Genomic DNA, 16564 nt, shown 5'->3' on the forward strand with positions numbered 1-16564 from the left:
AAGCAGGGGGAGCGCCAGGCAGAGGGAGACGCAGGCTCCCCACTAAGCAGGGAGCCCCATGCAGGACTCTATCCCAGGACCCTGGGTTCACGGCCCGAGCCAAAGACAGACTTAAACCAACTGAGCCACCCAAGCATCCCTGGAGCATCTTTTCTTGTGTTCACAGCTCTTTCTATGTCTTTCTGTGATTATCCTCTTCATTCATTTTGTTCTTTTTCTATGGGCTTTTCTCCCCACCCCCAATTATTTTGAATTATTATGAATTAGGGATATTAATCCTTTATCTGTGATACATTCCAAACATGTTCTCCCAATTTGTCATTTATGTTTTGATTCTGTATATGGTGTTTTTGGTCACATAAATTTTACTTATATGTAGGTAAATTTACCAATCTTTTACTGTATCTAGAGTTTGAGTCCTAGAAAAGCCCTCTCTGCACTGAAATTAAAAAGAGGAATTTCAACCATTTTCTTCTAATATTTAGATTTAATTTTTTTTTAAGATTTTATTTATTTATTTGACAGAGATCACAAGTAGGCAGAGAAGCAGGCAGAGAGAGAGAGAGAAGGAAGCAGGCTCCCTGCTGAGCAGAGAGCCCGATGCGGGACTCGATCCCAGGACCCTGAGATCATGACCTGAGCCGAAGGCAGCGGCTTAACCCACTGAGCCACCCAGGCGCCCTAGATTTAATTTTTTAAAAAGATTTTGAGAGAGAGAGCACACACACAGTGGGGGGAGGGACAAGCAGACTCCCCACTGAGCAAAGAGCCTGAAAAGGTAGGGAGGGGCTCCATCCTAAGACTCAGACCTTGACCTGAGGTGAAATTAGATGCTTAACAGACTGAGCCACGCAGGCACCCCAAATTTTTTTTTACATTTAGATCTGATTCATGTGGAGCTTATTTTTTAGGAATATGTAAAGAATATACCGAATTTTACTTTTTTTTTTTTCTAAATGGCTATCTAGTTGTCTCAACACCATTTATTAAATCATTTATTAAATATGATCTTTGCTCCCATTGTTCGGAATACCACTTTATCATATACTAAATTTTATACGTAGTTGGGTCTATTTTGAGACTTTGTTATTCCATTACCTGTTCTTCTCTTCATGCACCAATACCGCACTGAATGAGAGAGGATTTTTGGTACATTCAGTATCTGGTAGGGCTGGTCCTTCCTCAGAGATCTTCGATTTCAGCATTCTCCTAGCTATTCTTGCCTATTTTTCTATATGAACTTTGTTTCTACTACGTGTAAGAAATTCTATTGATTTTTACAGAATTTTATACTCCGCTACCTTGCTGACTTCTTGCTGTAGATGGTTTGACCACAGCTTCTTCAGCGTTTTCCAGGTGTACTAGTACGACATCTGCAAAGACAGTTTTTAATCTTTTTTGCCTATCCTATGCCTTTCATTGTTTTCTCTAGTTTAACTGCATTGGCTAACAGACCGGGACAATGTTAAATCGCGGTGGAAAGAGCAGACATACTGCCTGGTTCCTGGTCTCAGTGGTCTCATTATCATGCCTCTAGGGTTTCCGATTAAGATGCTGACTTTTTAGGATAGGTTTTACCAAGGTAAGGAAACAGGCATTACTCCTATTTTCTCAAGGAGTTTTTACCAGGAATGGGTGAATTTTGTCAAAGACATTCTCTGACTTGTGAAGATAATCACAGGGGCTTTTGAGTAATATACTTTCTAACACTGAACCAACTTTGTATTCCTGGCATAAATTCCACTTGGTCATGACTGATTTTCTTTTCATCTGATACTGGAATATGTCCCCTAGTATTTAAGATTTTTGCATCAATGTTTATAAGTGAAGATGCCCTTTAATTTCCTTTTTCTATGCTATCTTTATCAGGTTTAGAGTATCAACATTATGCATCTAGAAGTTTTCCTTATGTATATACATTTTTTTCCACGTTATATATGCTGTCAAAAAATTATGTAGCATTGAGACTATCTCTAATTTCTGATTTTTAAGAGTTTGGTGGAAGTCCCCTGTGAAATTATCTGGGCCTGGTGTTTCTGTGTAAATTAACTGCTCAACTCTTTTTCTTCTATGTAAATTGGTCTCATTAAGCTTTCCATCTCAAACTGGGTCAATTTTATTAAACTCCATGCTCTTAATTATCCATTTCCTCTAGATTTTCAAATTTATTTGCATACATGTGTACAAAGCAGTGTCTTAGTAAATTTGATATTCTCTCTTCACTAATAATTATTCCCAGGTCATCTGAGTGGCCTGGTTGGTTAAGCATCTGACTTCAGCTCAGGTCATGATCTCAGCGTCCTGGGATCAAGCCCTACCTTGGGCTCCGGGAGGAGTCTGCTTGTCCCTTTTCCTCTGCCCCTCCCTGGGTTCATGCTCTCTCTCAAATAAACAAAAATCTTTTAGAAAAAGGTTATTTTCCCTTCTCATTTCTTACTTTGTACATTTGTGTTTATCACTTTTCTTTCTTGGTCAGATAATGGTTTTAACTATTTTTTCCAAATAATTAGGATTTTGATATATTAATTTGATTTACTGGCTTTCTGTTCTCTACTTGATAAGTTTCCGGTTTTATTTTAGTGGTTTCCTCTTCGTGTCTTTCTTTTGTTTACTTTGCTGCTCTTTCAAGAATTTTATTCATTTATTTCTTCTTAACTGATTTTGGGATTTTAAAAAGTATTCTGCAGACTGATATGTAGCGTTCTCATTATTTTTCTAGAAATCCTCTGATTTCTGTTAGTATACTCCTTTTTATCAAAAAGTTGTTTAGAAGGTATTTTACTTCCAGGTAGAAAAATCTTTCTGGGGCACCTGGGTGGCTCTGTCAGTTAAATGCTGACTCTTGATTTGGCACAATCCTAAAAACAGGATTGGGAATCAAGCCCTGCATTGGACTCCATGCTCAATGGGGAGTCTGCTTAAGATTCTTTCTCCCTCTTCCTCTCCTCTCTCTCTCTCAAATAAAAACAAACTACCTTTTTATTTATTTCATTTTTAATTTCTAGTCTTTACTGAGTTGTGATCAAAGAGGGTGGTTTATCTATTTCTACCTTATGGGACCCATCAACGATTTCTTTGTGCTCTAGTATAGGACACAATAATCAATTTTTGCAAACACCTTACACGTTTAAGAAGATATATACGTATTTCTTTAAAGATCTATTTTTTAAGTAATCTCTACATTCAATGTGGGGCTCAAACTTACAACCCCAAGATCAAGAGTTGCATGTTCTACTGACTGAGCCAGTCAGGCGCCCCGAAGATGTGTTCTCTTTTATTAAAGTATTCTCCCCATGTTTTAAATACTCTTCATATTTTCTATCTCTTTGCAATCTTTGTTTTGTTTTTTTTTTTTTAAGATTTTATTTATTTATTTGACAGAGAGAGATCACAAGTAGGCAGAGAGGCAGGCAGAGAGAGGAGGAAGCAGGCTCCCTGCCGAGCAGAGAGCCCGATGCGGGACTCGATCCCAGGACCCTGAGATCACGACCTGAGCCGAAGGCAGCGGCTTAACCCACTGAGCCACCCAGGCGCCCTTGTTTAGGTATCTTAAAGTCTATATTCCATTTCTACTAATTTCCTCTTTAGCAGTGTTTTTTGTCTACTGTTAACCATCAAGGTTTTCACTTCTAGTTTTCTGATTGTTTTCCAAATCCATCCCTTCTTATTTTATGGATTCTATTTCTTCACTCACATATGTGGATATGTTAAAAATCACATTAAATAGTTGTATGAAATGTAACGTCCCTTTTATATTCCTCTAGTCTCTCTAAATCTTCAAATATGAATTTTCCCATTACTCAATATGTCACTCTGTCTTGTCACAGACTTCTTTTTGTGTTTTATACTTTTTTATTCTAAGCATATCTTCTATGGACATTTTTTTTTTAAGATTTTATTTATTTCTTTGACAGAGACATATCAGAAGTAGGCAGAGAGGAAGGCAGAGAGAGGAGGAAGCAGGCTCCCCGCTGAGCAGAGAGCCTGATGTGGGACTCGATCCCAGAACCCTGAGATCATGACCTGAGCTGAAGGCAGAGGCTTTAACCCACTGAGCCACCCAGGCGCCCCTTCTATGGACATTTTATTAAATAAAAATGTACATATTGCTAGAATACTTAACAAATTTGTAGAAGATATTAAAAAATGACTAATATACTGGTCAACAAAATCAAGATCCAAAAAGATCTTGACAGTAAAATGAAATTAATTTAAAAAGATAATTAACAGATATAAATAGAAAATTTTGTATGTGGTGGTTTATAAAAACTTAACTACAGGAATTCAGAGATGATGGAAATCAGCCTAATATCAACAAATGCAAAAATAAGTTGGAGTTTTTGGTTGCTTGTAAGAGCATGAGACAACAGTATGATACTGTGGCCAAAAAGTTGATTCTGCATGAATGGAGAAATAAGAGAAATGTTAGTCCATTCTACTCTAGTGGTAGAAAACATGCTACGTCATGCTAAGTCCTTCAATTTAAGTATAAAACTTTTAGGGAAATGTTAACAGAAATGTTCAGAAGACTGTGTCTACATTGGTGAAGAAATTTGCTAACACTTATTCAGTACCTATTAGATGGTTTATGTGCATTAACTCATTTCATCTTTAAAAAAAACCAAGAGATAGGGATCCTTCCTTGGGATAAGCAAGAATCAGAGAAGTAATTCACAGCATCTACTTATATCATGAATTTTGTTCTAGTTCTTAGTTTTACTTATAATGTTAAAACCTCTTGAAACTCCTTCTGGAAGCATTTAAAACACAAATTCTAAATCAATACATTAATTAAAAGCTGGCTTTGGGGCACCTGGGTGGCTCAGTGGGTTAAAGCCTCTGCCTTCAACTCAGGTCATGATCTCAGGGTCTTGGGATTGAACCCCACATCCAGCTCTCTGCTCAGCAGGGAGCCTGTTTCCCCCTCTCTCTCTGCCTGCCTCTCTGCCTACTTGTGATCTCTGTCTGTCAAATAAGTAAATAAATTAAAAAAAAAAAAAAAGCTGGCTTTAACCAAATCATAAATGTCTATAGAATGTTTCAAGCTGAAACTCATCCAGTGGGTTGTCTCAAAAGGTACTAAAAAACCAATCCTACATAACTAAAAAAAAACAAACAAACAAACAAAAAACCAACCAACCAATCAAAAACAGAGCCAGAGCCCATCCCTGCATCAACTCCCAATTAGTGTCACACATTAACAGAGATTACAAGCTAGATTTTACCTAGCTTCAATGACCATAACACAAGCATGCAAAACTTCCTTTAAAAACATAATACTCAAAGTCAGACATATATATTAATGTTTAAGGTTAATGTTAAGCAGGGATTCCTTTCTATGCAGGAATCTGAATAAGCTGAGATCACTTATTATGGAAAAAGGGAAATATATATCAGGAGAGTAAGAAGATTCAAGTAGTAACTTAAAAATATTTTACTGCTTATAAACTTATTTTCTTTAAGGGAAAACATTAATAAAGGGGCGCCAATAGACAAAATGTCTCACATCAATAATTACAGTCAGGATATTATCTTCAAATAGGATTGCCCTAAGAATCTTAAAGGTAATTTGTTTATGTATATACAGTTGCATAAATGTTTAAATGTTATATAGTTGTAGACAAATGTCTATTTGTTGTCTGTTTCTCTTCCTCTCCCCCATTTCTTTACATTTGAATTTTTATCAAATAAACCCTTGTCTCCTAAGGAGAGTAGAGGTAGATGAAGTGGTAGAATAATTTTTCTAACATGTCCTTAGAATTTGCCATCATGCTTGACATTTGGTTTCAGCAAAACTTGCTTCTTTATACTTACATCATCTTCTTTGAGGGCCTGAAGAAATTTCTGCAGTCTATCTGGTGTTTTTTCTGCTGCTAGAGATATTATTTTCTGGTCCATTTTTGCACATACCAGGGAACTGTAAGGGAAAGTGTCAGAGCTGGATGATACTTTCAGAAGTAAACAAGCTTGATTATTTTCTTTCCCTGTTAACTATTTCACACATTTTATAAACCATGTACACAGTGGGTTCTCATTAGTATGAGTAAGTGATTCTTATCCGAACCAAAATAATCTGGAGAATTCCCTGAAATTTTCACATGAGAAACCTGTATTCTAATCAAGTAGTTCAACAGTTTTTGTCCACATTTTTATGTTTTTTTAGCATCTACCTAGCACACTGCCTAGAACAAAACTGCTACATAACAGTATATCAAATATAACATATACATAAGAATATGTATTATAACCTTATAATAATATTTGATAAATGAATACATCAACAACACTGTAAATACAAAGTGCCAATTAAATGGAATAACAACAGGGAACCTGGGTGGCTCAGTCAGTTAACCATCTGTCTTTGGCTCAGGTTATGATCCTGGAGTCCCGAGATTTAGTCCTACATTGGGCTCCCTGTTCAGTGGAGAATCTGCTTCCCCCTCTACGCCTTCCCTCGCTTGGGAGCACTCTCTCTCTAAAACATTTTTAAAAATTTAAAAAAAAATAGTATAAAAACAAATGAGAAGTTAACAAGACTAATGAAATAAATGTGTGCCTAGAAGTCAAAAAGGCTTCCCAGTAGAAAGCTTGAACTGGAACTTAGAGATTAAATTTAGATCGTCAAGATAGTCAGATGGTGTACTTTATACACTACTGGGAAGGAGAATGTCATGAACAAAGGCCTTCATATAAGAATCTGAAAAACCTATTTAGGGCAAATGAGGGACAGAGGTTGAAGTTCAAGTAGGGGAGCAATGAGTACGAAGGCTAGAAAGATAGGCTGGGAATAAATGTGCAGGATTTTTTAAAGATTTTATTACATAATCTCTACACCCAATGTGGGGCTGGAACTCACAATCCCAAGATCAAGAGTTGCATGGTCTACCTACTGAGCCAGCCAGTAGGAAGATCTTAAATGCCAGATTAAGGGATTCAGATTTTATTCTGTAAATGATGACAACCAAAATTCTTGGAAAAAAAGAAAATCTACCTGATTCAGATTCTGCCTGTTTCGGACAGAATTAAGTGTTTGAGCAAACAATCTGGCATCAACACTTAAAGTGGGCAGAGAGCAAGGACACAGAGCAGAGACTAGGAAGTTATGGAGGGCTATTTTGGTGATGGACACAAAAGCCTGTGGTGACTCTGGGCATGGGAAGGAAGGGATGAAACGGAAGCCTATTGGAAGGTGGGATTTAGTGAGCAGCTATGGGAGTATTATGGGAAGGGGGGAAATGCAGACTGCTGCAAAGAAGACCTGCTCCCCCTCCTGTACTTCTTCTTGTCTCCCATCCCCATAAAATGTCCCAACCTCCACACAGCTACTGAAACCAGAAGCCTGGAGGACATTCTTTTTTTTTTTTTTTTTTTTTTTTAAAGATTTTATTTATTTATTTGACAGAGAGAAATCACAAGTAGATGGAGAGGCAGGCAGAGAGAGAGAGGGAAGCAGGCTCTCTGCTGAGCAGAGAGCCCGATGCGGGACTCGATCCCAGGACTCTGAGATCATGACCTGAGCCGAAGGCAGCGGCTTAACCCACTGAGCCACCCAGGCGCCCCCCTGGAGGACATTCTAAACAATTTCACTTTCATCCTTCACATCCGCTACAAGTCCTGGCAATGTCACCCCCTAAACCTCTCTCGAATCTACTTCTCAGATCCACTGCTGCCACATCACTCCACGGCCACCAGCATCTATCATCAGAATGACTACAAAAACTTCCTAACTTGTCCCCCACACAGCAACTAAAGTAATCATCCCGAAACACAAACCAGAGGGGGTGGCTGACTCTCCTTCCACCTCTGATTCTCACCTTAAAACTTCCCAGAACCCTTCCACAGCTCTCCTATTGGTCCAATATCCAGACTTCAAGATAAAAAAGCCCAGCAGGTGGGGGTGGGAGGTTGGGGTGCCAGGTGGTGGGTATTATAGAGGGCATGGATTGCATGGAGCACTGGGTGTGGTGAAAAAATAATGAATACTCTTTTTCTAAAAATAAATAAATTGAAAAAATTGAAAAAAAAAAAAAAAAGCCCAGCAGTGTCTGGCCCGCACTTAAGTCCCCTTCATCACTATATACTTCTTGCTTTCAGTCCTTCCAACTCCCAAGTTCTCCTGCCACAGGCCCTTACACTTGACTTTCAGTCTGGAACTTCTATACATACCCTTCCTCTCATCCCCTACCCCCCAGTCTTCTAATTCCTACAAATCCTTCAGATCTCAGCTCAATCTATCCTTCCCCAGAAGCTAAGGCTAGGTTAAATGCTCCCCTATTTTTTTTTTTCCAAGATTTATTTAGAGAGAAAGAGCAAGCGAGCAGGAGGAGAGGGAGAGAGAGAATTTCAAGCTAAATCCCCGCCCAGCCCTACCAGGACTCCATCATACCACCCTGAGATGATGACCTGAACAGAAAGGGACTGAGCCATCCAGGCGCCCCCAAATACTCCCCTATTATATTCTTTCAAGGCAACAGCAGTTTCTCTTACGTCATACACCTTGAGCATGACACCTGTAATTACTAGATCAAGAACTATCTCCCATTTGACTACAAACCTCATGAAGATGGGGAGGCATGTCTGTTTTTGTTTACCACTGATCCTCCAGTACTTAATCACAGTACCTCCCTTGTAACAAGAGCCCAATAAATATTTGTTGAACAAATAAATTACTGAACTCCCTACAATTAATGGCAAGCCCCTGGGCCCAGCCCTTTTCATTAATTTGATCCTCAGACCACCCCTGTGAAGCAGGTGCTATTAGTTCCAATTCAGATGAAGATCTTAGGGCGCCTGGGTGGCTCAGTGGGTTCAAGCCTCTGCCTTCAGCTCAGGTCATGATCTCAGGGTCCTGGGATCGAGCCCTGCATCGGGCTCTCTGCTTGGCAGGGAACCTGCTTCCCTCTCACTCTCTGCCTGCCTGTCTGCCTCCTTGTCATCTCTGTCAAATAAACAAACGCCTTAAAAAAAAGTATAGGTGAAGATCGATCTTCAGGGATTTAGAGAGATTACATAATTGCCCCCAAGGGTTAGAAGGCCAGTAGTGGCAGAGGCAGAAATGAAACCCAGATCTGTCCAGCTCCAGCCCCCAAGACCCGCAGGCTCTTAGTTACTACTCCCGCCCCCGTCAGGGCCTGGGCTGGGTGGGGGGAGCGGGGAGGGCAGAGAAAATGCAGAAAGGGCGTACTGACCAAGAGAGACCAGCAGCCAGAGGGGGAACACGCTGAAATCTATCTCAGCAGGTCCATTTGCTAAATTCGGCCGAAAACCGGAGAGGAGGAACTACCAGGCGCCTGCGAAGCGCGCAGCACCTCTTGTCTGGAGGCGTTGGGACCAGCGCGGCTCGGGGACGGGAAACGCGCGGGTCTTCGCGCCGGGACTCCCCCGAGAGCCACACGTAAACACGAACTAGGGCGGGAGGCGGCTGGCGATGCGGGCCGTGACCCGGCCCCAGAGGAGACACGGGGTGAGGGGTCTCCGGCGCAGGAGCAGAACCCCGACAGAGAGAGGACCCTAGCAGGCGGGCGGAGGACGCAGCCCGCCCGGGAGGTGGCAGCCGCGGAATCCGAGGGATGCGGCGGGAGACAGGCCTGGGAAACCTCCAGAACGCCAGCTGGCAACAGCAGTCCTCCAGCGTTCCCAGACCCGCTCCCTCCCTGAGGCGCTGAGTGCCTGCGCCCCGACAGCGCGAGAAGCCCCTCCGCCCGGTTACCTCGGCCTCGCAGCCACAACAAACTTCCAAAAAGCCCGCTCAACTGCACGTCGCCGCCCTTCCGTCACGGGACGCAGCAGGCCCCGCCCCACCCGCGACTTATTTCCGCTGTCAGGGCGCATGCGCATGGGGTGTACCATTAAGGCAGAAGGGAACGGCAGTCCTTGGACGTTCCCATTCCCAGTCGCGGGGAGGCGCAGCGGGCACACTCGCATTCAGAACCGCGGAGAGCATGCGCAGTGTGGCCTGAACGCAGCTGGAGCGTGGTGTTGACCAGTTAACACTCCCTGGTTACTGTTAGGGGAACAGTGAGCGCCAGAGTGGCAGAATCAAGGCACCTGCAGGTCTTTGCATTGGAGGCACCTGGAAGGCAGATGAAGACACAAGAAGTGTCCCACTCCTTGTGCTAGGGGAGGTTTCGGTAACCCCCCCAAGATGTAAGTCCCACGTGCCAGGGGGCTTTTTTGCAAAACCTCAGCTCTTAGCGCACAGCCTGGCAAAGCAGTAAATACTCAGTAAATATTTGTTAACTGAACAACTAACAGTAGAGCAAAGAGCAATGGGATGGGTCGGGGGCGGCAGGCAGATTTTTTAGCTTGAAGGAGCAGCTTGGGCAAAGGGCCTGCCTGAGAGCACCAAGCAAGAAAGTTCCTGACTAGTACAGGAGGTGGAGGGGGCGTGGGGTGAGAACGCCTGTCTTCACATTGATGAGGGAGCAGGAGGCTGGCTGAGGACAAAGCAAAAGCTGGCGCCTTGCACCCTTTCCCCTCCATAAGTGCAGCATCCCTCAGGCAGCCCTGACTGCCATGAACAATAAGCAAATAGTTAACTTGCAGAGCTCACAATCCTGCTAGACAGGAGTCTCCCTTGGCTTACAAATGTCCTAAATCTCACTAACAAAGACGATTGATAGCAGGATTGTGACACCCCACCAAAAAGTCTCCCAACTATCTTAATGTTAATGGCCGGTCTAAAGACAACACTGATCCAGCAGCAAGGGCAAGGCCTCCGGCAGGCCTGGGACATCCTGGCACCTTGTAGGCCCTCTTTAGCATATGAAAACTCCACTGACACCTCCCTTCCCCTCACCTTCCCCCAACAGCAGGGTACATAACCTGCCATCCCTCACAACCCGGGGCAGCAGCTCTTCCTGCCCACGGGTCCTGTCCCCGTGCTTTAATAAACCACCATTTTGCACCAAAGATGTCTCAAGAATTCTTTCTTGGTCGTCGGCTCCGGACCTCAGCCCACCAAACCTCACCTAGGTTCTAGAACTTCATCAACATCACGGGTAGTGTGGAAGAGCAGAAGTGGAAGGACTGTACTCATTGTAGGAAAATCTCTCTGGCAGGTGAGTGCTGCAGAGACTTAAAAAGAGATGATGGGGGGCACCTGGGTGGCTCAGTGGGTTAAAGCCTCTGCCTTCCGCTCAGGTCATGATCCCAGAGTCCTGGGATTGAGCCCCGCATCAGGCTCTCTGCTTGGTTCCTGGTTCCCTTCCTCTCTCTGCCTACTTGTGATCTCTGTCTGTCAAATAAATAAATAAAATCTTTTAAAAAAAAGAAAAAGATGATGGAGTTGGGGAGGACTGAAGGCAGGACCCTCTAGGGGCTACATTGCCCTGGACACAGGTAGTTGCAGTGGGGACAGGTGGAAACAAGTGGACTGCATGTGAAAGAGATTAGGAAGTGGAGTGCCCCAGTTTGGGGTAGATGGAGGAGGAGCTGAGGAATATCCAGGCTTGAGTGACAGGCGGGGGTGTGTTGACACTGCCTGGGAACTGACACAGGGAGCACAGACAAAACTGTAGGTTTTGGGGAGAGGGTGATGAGGATGCTTTCATGGGAAAGAATACTCAGATGGGAGGCATTCAGTGTGGAGCCTGACCCGCAGTCCGCAGGGGTTGGATGGGTCTACTTGGCCAGTACTGGAAGAAACAACCGCTGGAAGAGAGGGACGCCCGTCAGCTGCCCAGGCCTGCTCCTTGCTTATGACCCTTCTTAAGCAACTTTTACTTCTATCACGTTTCTGGCTCAATATTGAGCTGTAATATGTGGCTAAAACACAGCAGCTGAGTTGGAAGACGATTCCTGAAAGGAATCCTTTAGCTTGCCAAGGATGACTTTGCCTCGTCTTCTTCCTCAAAGCCTCCCTTCTTGGCTGCTTATGGGAGCAGGCCAGACAGCGACAAATGTATGTGGCTGTGCTCATTTGCCTTTCTGAGCCTCCTGGTGTGCATCCCGGGTACACGTACTGAACTGCCCGTGTGAGCGTCTCTCCCCAGCGGCACTGACAGTTCAATGTGTCTCCTCCCCCTTGTTGAGTGAATGCATCATCTGTTTTCCATTAGCACGAATGGGTGTTATTTCAAACACTCGAATAACAGTGTTCCCCACCCTGCCGCACCCTGCCGCAGGCTTCCTTACTAAACAACAAATCTTACTTATCTGCTTCAACCAACTAGATTCCTATACTGGGCAGCTGGTGATCCATTAACTTTAGAAGAAACAGCCAATTAAAAACAGGTTCACAATAGTGGAACGAAATGTTCTTCAGGCCTTGTCCGTAGTTCACATTTGTGTGGTAACGTTATAACTACTGATATTTGCAAGAGTCCAGAGAAAAAGGACAAACAGAAGCCCCCTACCATTCAGGACAGTGGGTCCTGCAGTGTGAGGGGCTTCCTGTGTTTGCGTGAAAACCACTTCATCCCCCTAGACTGGCCGTTGGCTACCCTTTGGGCCTACAGTTGTACACACCAGCGTGGACCGAGCCTAGCACTTAGAAACCCTTCCCAGTGTCAGTTCCCTCCAGCAGTCCCACATTTGGGTCTAAATATGGAAGAATATGGAAGAATTGAACTCAGGGTCTCAAACACAGGTTTGTACACCCCTGTTCACAACAGCATTGCTCACGGCAGCCGAAAGGTGGAGACAACCAAAATCTTCAAGGACTAGTGAAGGAATATGTATGTATATCCATACACAGGAATAATCTTTAGCCTTGAAAAAGGAGGGAATGCTGGCACTACAACACGGATGAACCCAAAGGACATTATGCTAAGCGAAATCAGCCCGTCCCAAAAAGACGAGTACTGTATGATTCCACTCACAGGACGTATCAAAGGAGTGAAATTCACAGGAACACAAAGTAGAATGATGCTTGACCAGGGTCTGGGGAGGAAGAAGAAAAAGGGAGTTACTGTTGAATAGAGAACAGTTTCAGTTTTGCAAGATGAAAAAGTTCTAGAGATCTGCTTTACAACAATATGAACACTTCACACTACTGAGGTAGACACTAGAAGCTGGTGAGGATAATTAGCCAAAAAAATTAAAAAAGATAATACGATCTGGGCAGCTCATAAGATTGTTAAGGAGAACCAGCTGAGTCTACACTGAAGAAATTCCAACTTGGTAGGGTTTGGGGTAGGAATTTAACGGCTCACTCTCTGTATCCCCAGTGTCTAGAAAAGTGACGCCCAGGATACTTCATGCTTATTAAATGGGTACAAAATCATGAACTCATCCTTGGAAAAATATGGTTTTAAATTATCCCAATGAAATGTTATATTTCAAACCCCAAATTTCGGCTTAAAAATATATTACTCCTCTTGAAGCTTCTTGTGAACTTGCAGTCATTTGAAGATTTAAAGTTCAAAACAGGTGCCTGGACGGTGCAACTGGTTGAGTGTCCAACTCTTGGTTTTGGCTCAGGTCCTGATCTCAGGGTCATGAGATTGAGCCCCATGATGGGCTCTGTGCTCCAGGGGCAATCTGCTTGGGACTCTCTCTGTCTCTGGCTCTGCCCCTCCATGATCTCTCTCAAATAAATAAATAAATAAATATTTTTAAAAAAATAAAAGTTCAAAACAACCACAACAAACAAAAATGTTAGTTCCCTCCCCCTGCTCAGTCTCTCTTTTTCTCAGAGGTCTAAGAGACAGGATGAGGAAGAGAGGGGAAAGTAATCCTTAAAACCCGGCCCCTTGCAATTGGTAACATTTCATTAAGGCTTGTAGTTGATCATAGTTCACTCTATGCCAACCAACTGGAATTTAAAGGTTTGTAGATTATCTAATTGTATTCTATCAACCTTCATTTCATGGTTTTGGTCATTATACTGTGGTTCATTATGAGAATGTCCCTTTTTAGGGGGAAATACATCCTGTTTGTTTTTCCTTTTATTGTTAAACCTTACTTCGGGGGATTTTATTTATTTTCACAGCTTTCGTCTCTGGCACTGCCCACTCTCCCACTGCCACTGGGGAGACACTTCTTTGAAGAATGAACCTGGCTCCGGGACACCTGAAAGCTTTTAGCTCTGTGGGGCAGCCCGTGAAAGTCATATCACTCTCATTCCCACTGTGTGACTGTAGGAAGAAGCAGAATGTCCCTCAACCTGGGTTTTCCTATTTTCCAAAGGAGAGGTTGAGACCAGAGCATTCCTTAGGGTCCTCCCTCCCACAGGACATTTATTGCTGGTCTAAAGGGAATGGCAGTAACCAGACTCTTGACCTCAGGAAAGTGAGGTGATGTCATCTTCCCCAGAAGCCAGGGGCAGGTGTCACTTTCCTGAGCAGCCACACCTGTGTCATTCTCATGTCTGGAGGGTCTGGAAGCGGGAACCCAGCCTGTGTGTTGCACAGTAAGGGGGCTTTAGAGTGACCAGGACCGCACTCCCCACCAACTGTGTGGCTTTGGGCAGGGCTTCCCACCTCTCTAACTCTCAGCTCCCTATTCTGTAAGAAAGGGGAAGATCCTCTCTTCCTCACATCTGAAAGGACTGGATGAGATACTGCAAGTAAGTCACCTGTCACGGTACAGAAGGAGGCACAGCCAATCCAAGCCCCCTCCCTGCCTGCCTCCAGCCTGGGAGAGAGAGCCAGGGAGCCCGAGGTTTTCTGCCAACATGACCAGCACAGGTGTCTGGGCCAATGAGGGCAGCATCCCCTCTCACACAAAGGCACTATTGTTCCAGCACAGGAACTGGACATGAACGTGACTTGCGGGTGGGGGAAGGGCAGGGCAGAGGCAGGGCTGTGAGCAGAAAATAATGCCACAGAAAGCTCTGCTCCCTAAAAAGGGCCTCACAGCCTGCTCGCATCCTGAAAAGCTCTTTTCTGGGGCTTTAACCCACAAGTGTTCTTGGTGCCCTGGAGTGTTCCTTGCGATGCACTCTATCAGCTAGCTTTTACCGGGCCTATGCTGGGCCTTCCGTCCTTCCTTCCCGCAGAGCAGCCGGAGTTCTCACCCACCCCACCTTGTCTCCCACAAAGCTCACACTCTGGGAGGTACCTGGGGGAAAGTTCCGAATCACATCTACATTAGCTTGTTACAGAGTACTACAGACTGAGGGACTTACACAACAGAAATGCATTGTCTCACAATTCTGGAGGTGAGACACCCAAGGTCAAGTTGTTGGCAGGACTGGTTTCTTCCCAGGCCTCTTCCTTTGGTGCAATATGTGTCTTCACATAATTTCCCTCTATAACTGTGTCCAAATTTCCTCTTCATATAAGAACACCAGTCAGATTAGGGCCTGCCCTGATGACCTCACTTTACCTTACTTACCCTTTAAAGGCCTTATCTCCAAACACAGTCACCTTCAGAGGGAGGATAGTACTTCCCAGACATGAATTTGGGGGAACACAATTCAGCCCGTAACACCATTTTACAGGTGTGGAGCACCCCCTGAGAGCAACTGTGGCCTGGAATCAGGTTAGAATCCCCCCCCCCCCATTCTCCTTTCTCTACTTCCTATATCCCCACCCACGCCACCACGGGCCTGCCCCAAAGAGGAAGAGGATGGAGGCAAGGATAATCCTCAATCTACTTCCCCACCAATCCTCAGATTTGAGATCAGGCAAGGTCATGTGCTGGGCACAGGCAGAAGGGGGAGAGGGCCAGAAACTCTAGGGCAGTGCTTTTCAAACTTTTCTGTGCATAGGAATCATGGGTAGGGCCAGGGGGAAGGGGAGGGGGAGGGGAGAGCCGAGGGAGGGGGGAGGGGGGTGGTTGGTCCTTGTTGACCTACTGATTCTGAGTTAGCCTATCTGGGGAAAAGCCAGAGAATCTGCATTTCTAACAAGCTCCCAGATAATGCTGATGTTCTTGGTCTACAGGTCACATTCCAAGGAGTAGCAACGTTTAGACCAGCACCGTTCATTAGAAATACAATGGGAGCCATTAAAATTAAAATGAGAAAATTTTAAATTTTCTAATAACCACATCAAAAAAAGGAAAAGGAAACAAGTGAAATTAACTCATGTTTTCAACCCAATAAGCACTAGTATTTCAGAACCTTAATAAGATATTTTAGGCTGGAGCCCCTGGGTGGCTGAGTCTGTGAAGCATCTGACTCTTGATTTCAGCTCAGGTCATGATCTCACGGTGGTCCAGAGAGCAAGCCCTTTTCTGGGCTCTGTGCTCAGCTGGGAGTCTGCTTAAGATTCTCTCTCCCTCTCCCTCTGCCCCTCCGCCAGATCGTGCATGAGTGGTCTCGCTCTCAAATAAATAAAAATCTTTAATTAAAAAAAAGAAATTGTATGCTCCTTTTGTACTCAGTCTTCAAAAGCCAGCAGGTATCTTATATTTATAGCACATCTCAGGTCAGACTCTAAATACTTGATCACAGAATTTGCTGTTGAAAGAGTAGAGGGGGCCGGGGTGGCTCAGTGGGTTAAGCCTCTGCCTTCGGCTCAGGTCATGATCTCAGAGTCCTGGGATCGAGCTCGGCATCGGCCTCTCCGCTCAGCAGGGAGCCTGCTTCGCCCTCTCTCTCTGCCTGCCTTTCTGCCTACTTGTGATCTCTGCCTGTCAAATAAATAAATAAAATCTTAAAAAAAAAAAAAAAAGA

The 16564-nt window shown here is 44.1% G+C and overlaps 1 protein-coding gene across 4 annotated transcripts in view; it reads right to left on the bottom strand.

The window, feature by feature from the left end:
* Positions 1-9793, bottom strand: part of FANCI (FA complementation group I) — an 86417-nt gene extending 76624 nt beyond the window's left edge. The window contains exons 1-2 of one of the 4 annotated variants that reach the window (XM_004763759.2): positions 9710-9793; positions 5815-5917 (exon numbers count right to left, since the gene is read on the bottom strand). In XM_004763759.2, the coding sequence (XP_004763816.1) occupies positions 5815-5898 (84 nt within the window). In that variant the 5' untranslated portion in view covers positions 5899-5917; positions 9710-9793. Of the gene's footprint in view, positions 1-5814; positions 5918-9188 lie in introns of those variants that run through there. The other 3 variants (XM_045067123.1, XM_045067122.1, XM_045067124.1) reach the window with 3 other exon arrangements.
* Positions 9794-16564: the final 6771 nt, after the last annotated feature.

The sequence above is a fragment of the Mustela putorius genome, unplaced genomic scaffold, assembly GCF_011764305.1.
Source record: "Mustela putorius furo isolate JIRA1106 unplaced genomic scaffold, ASM1176430v1.1 tig00003875_pilon_pilon_pilon, whole genome shotgun sequence".
Lineage (NCBI taxonomy): Eukaryota > Metazoa > Chordata > Mammalia > Carnivora > Mustelidae > Mustela > Mustela putorius.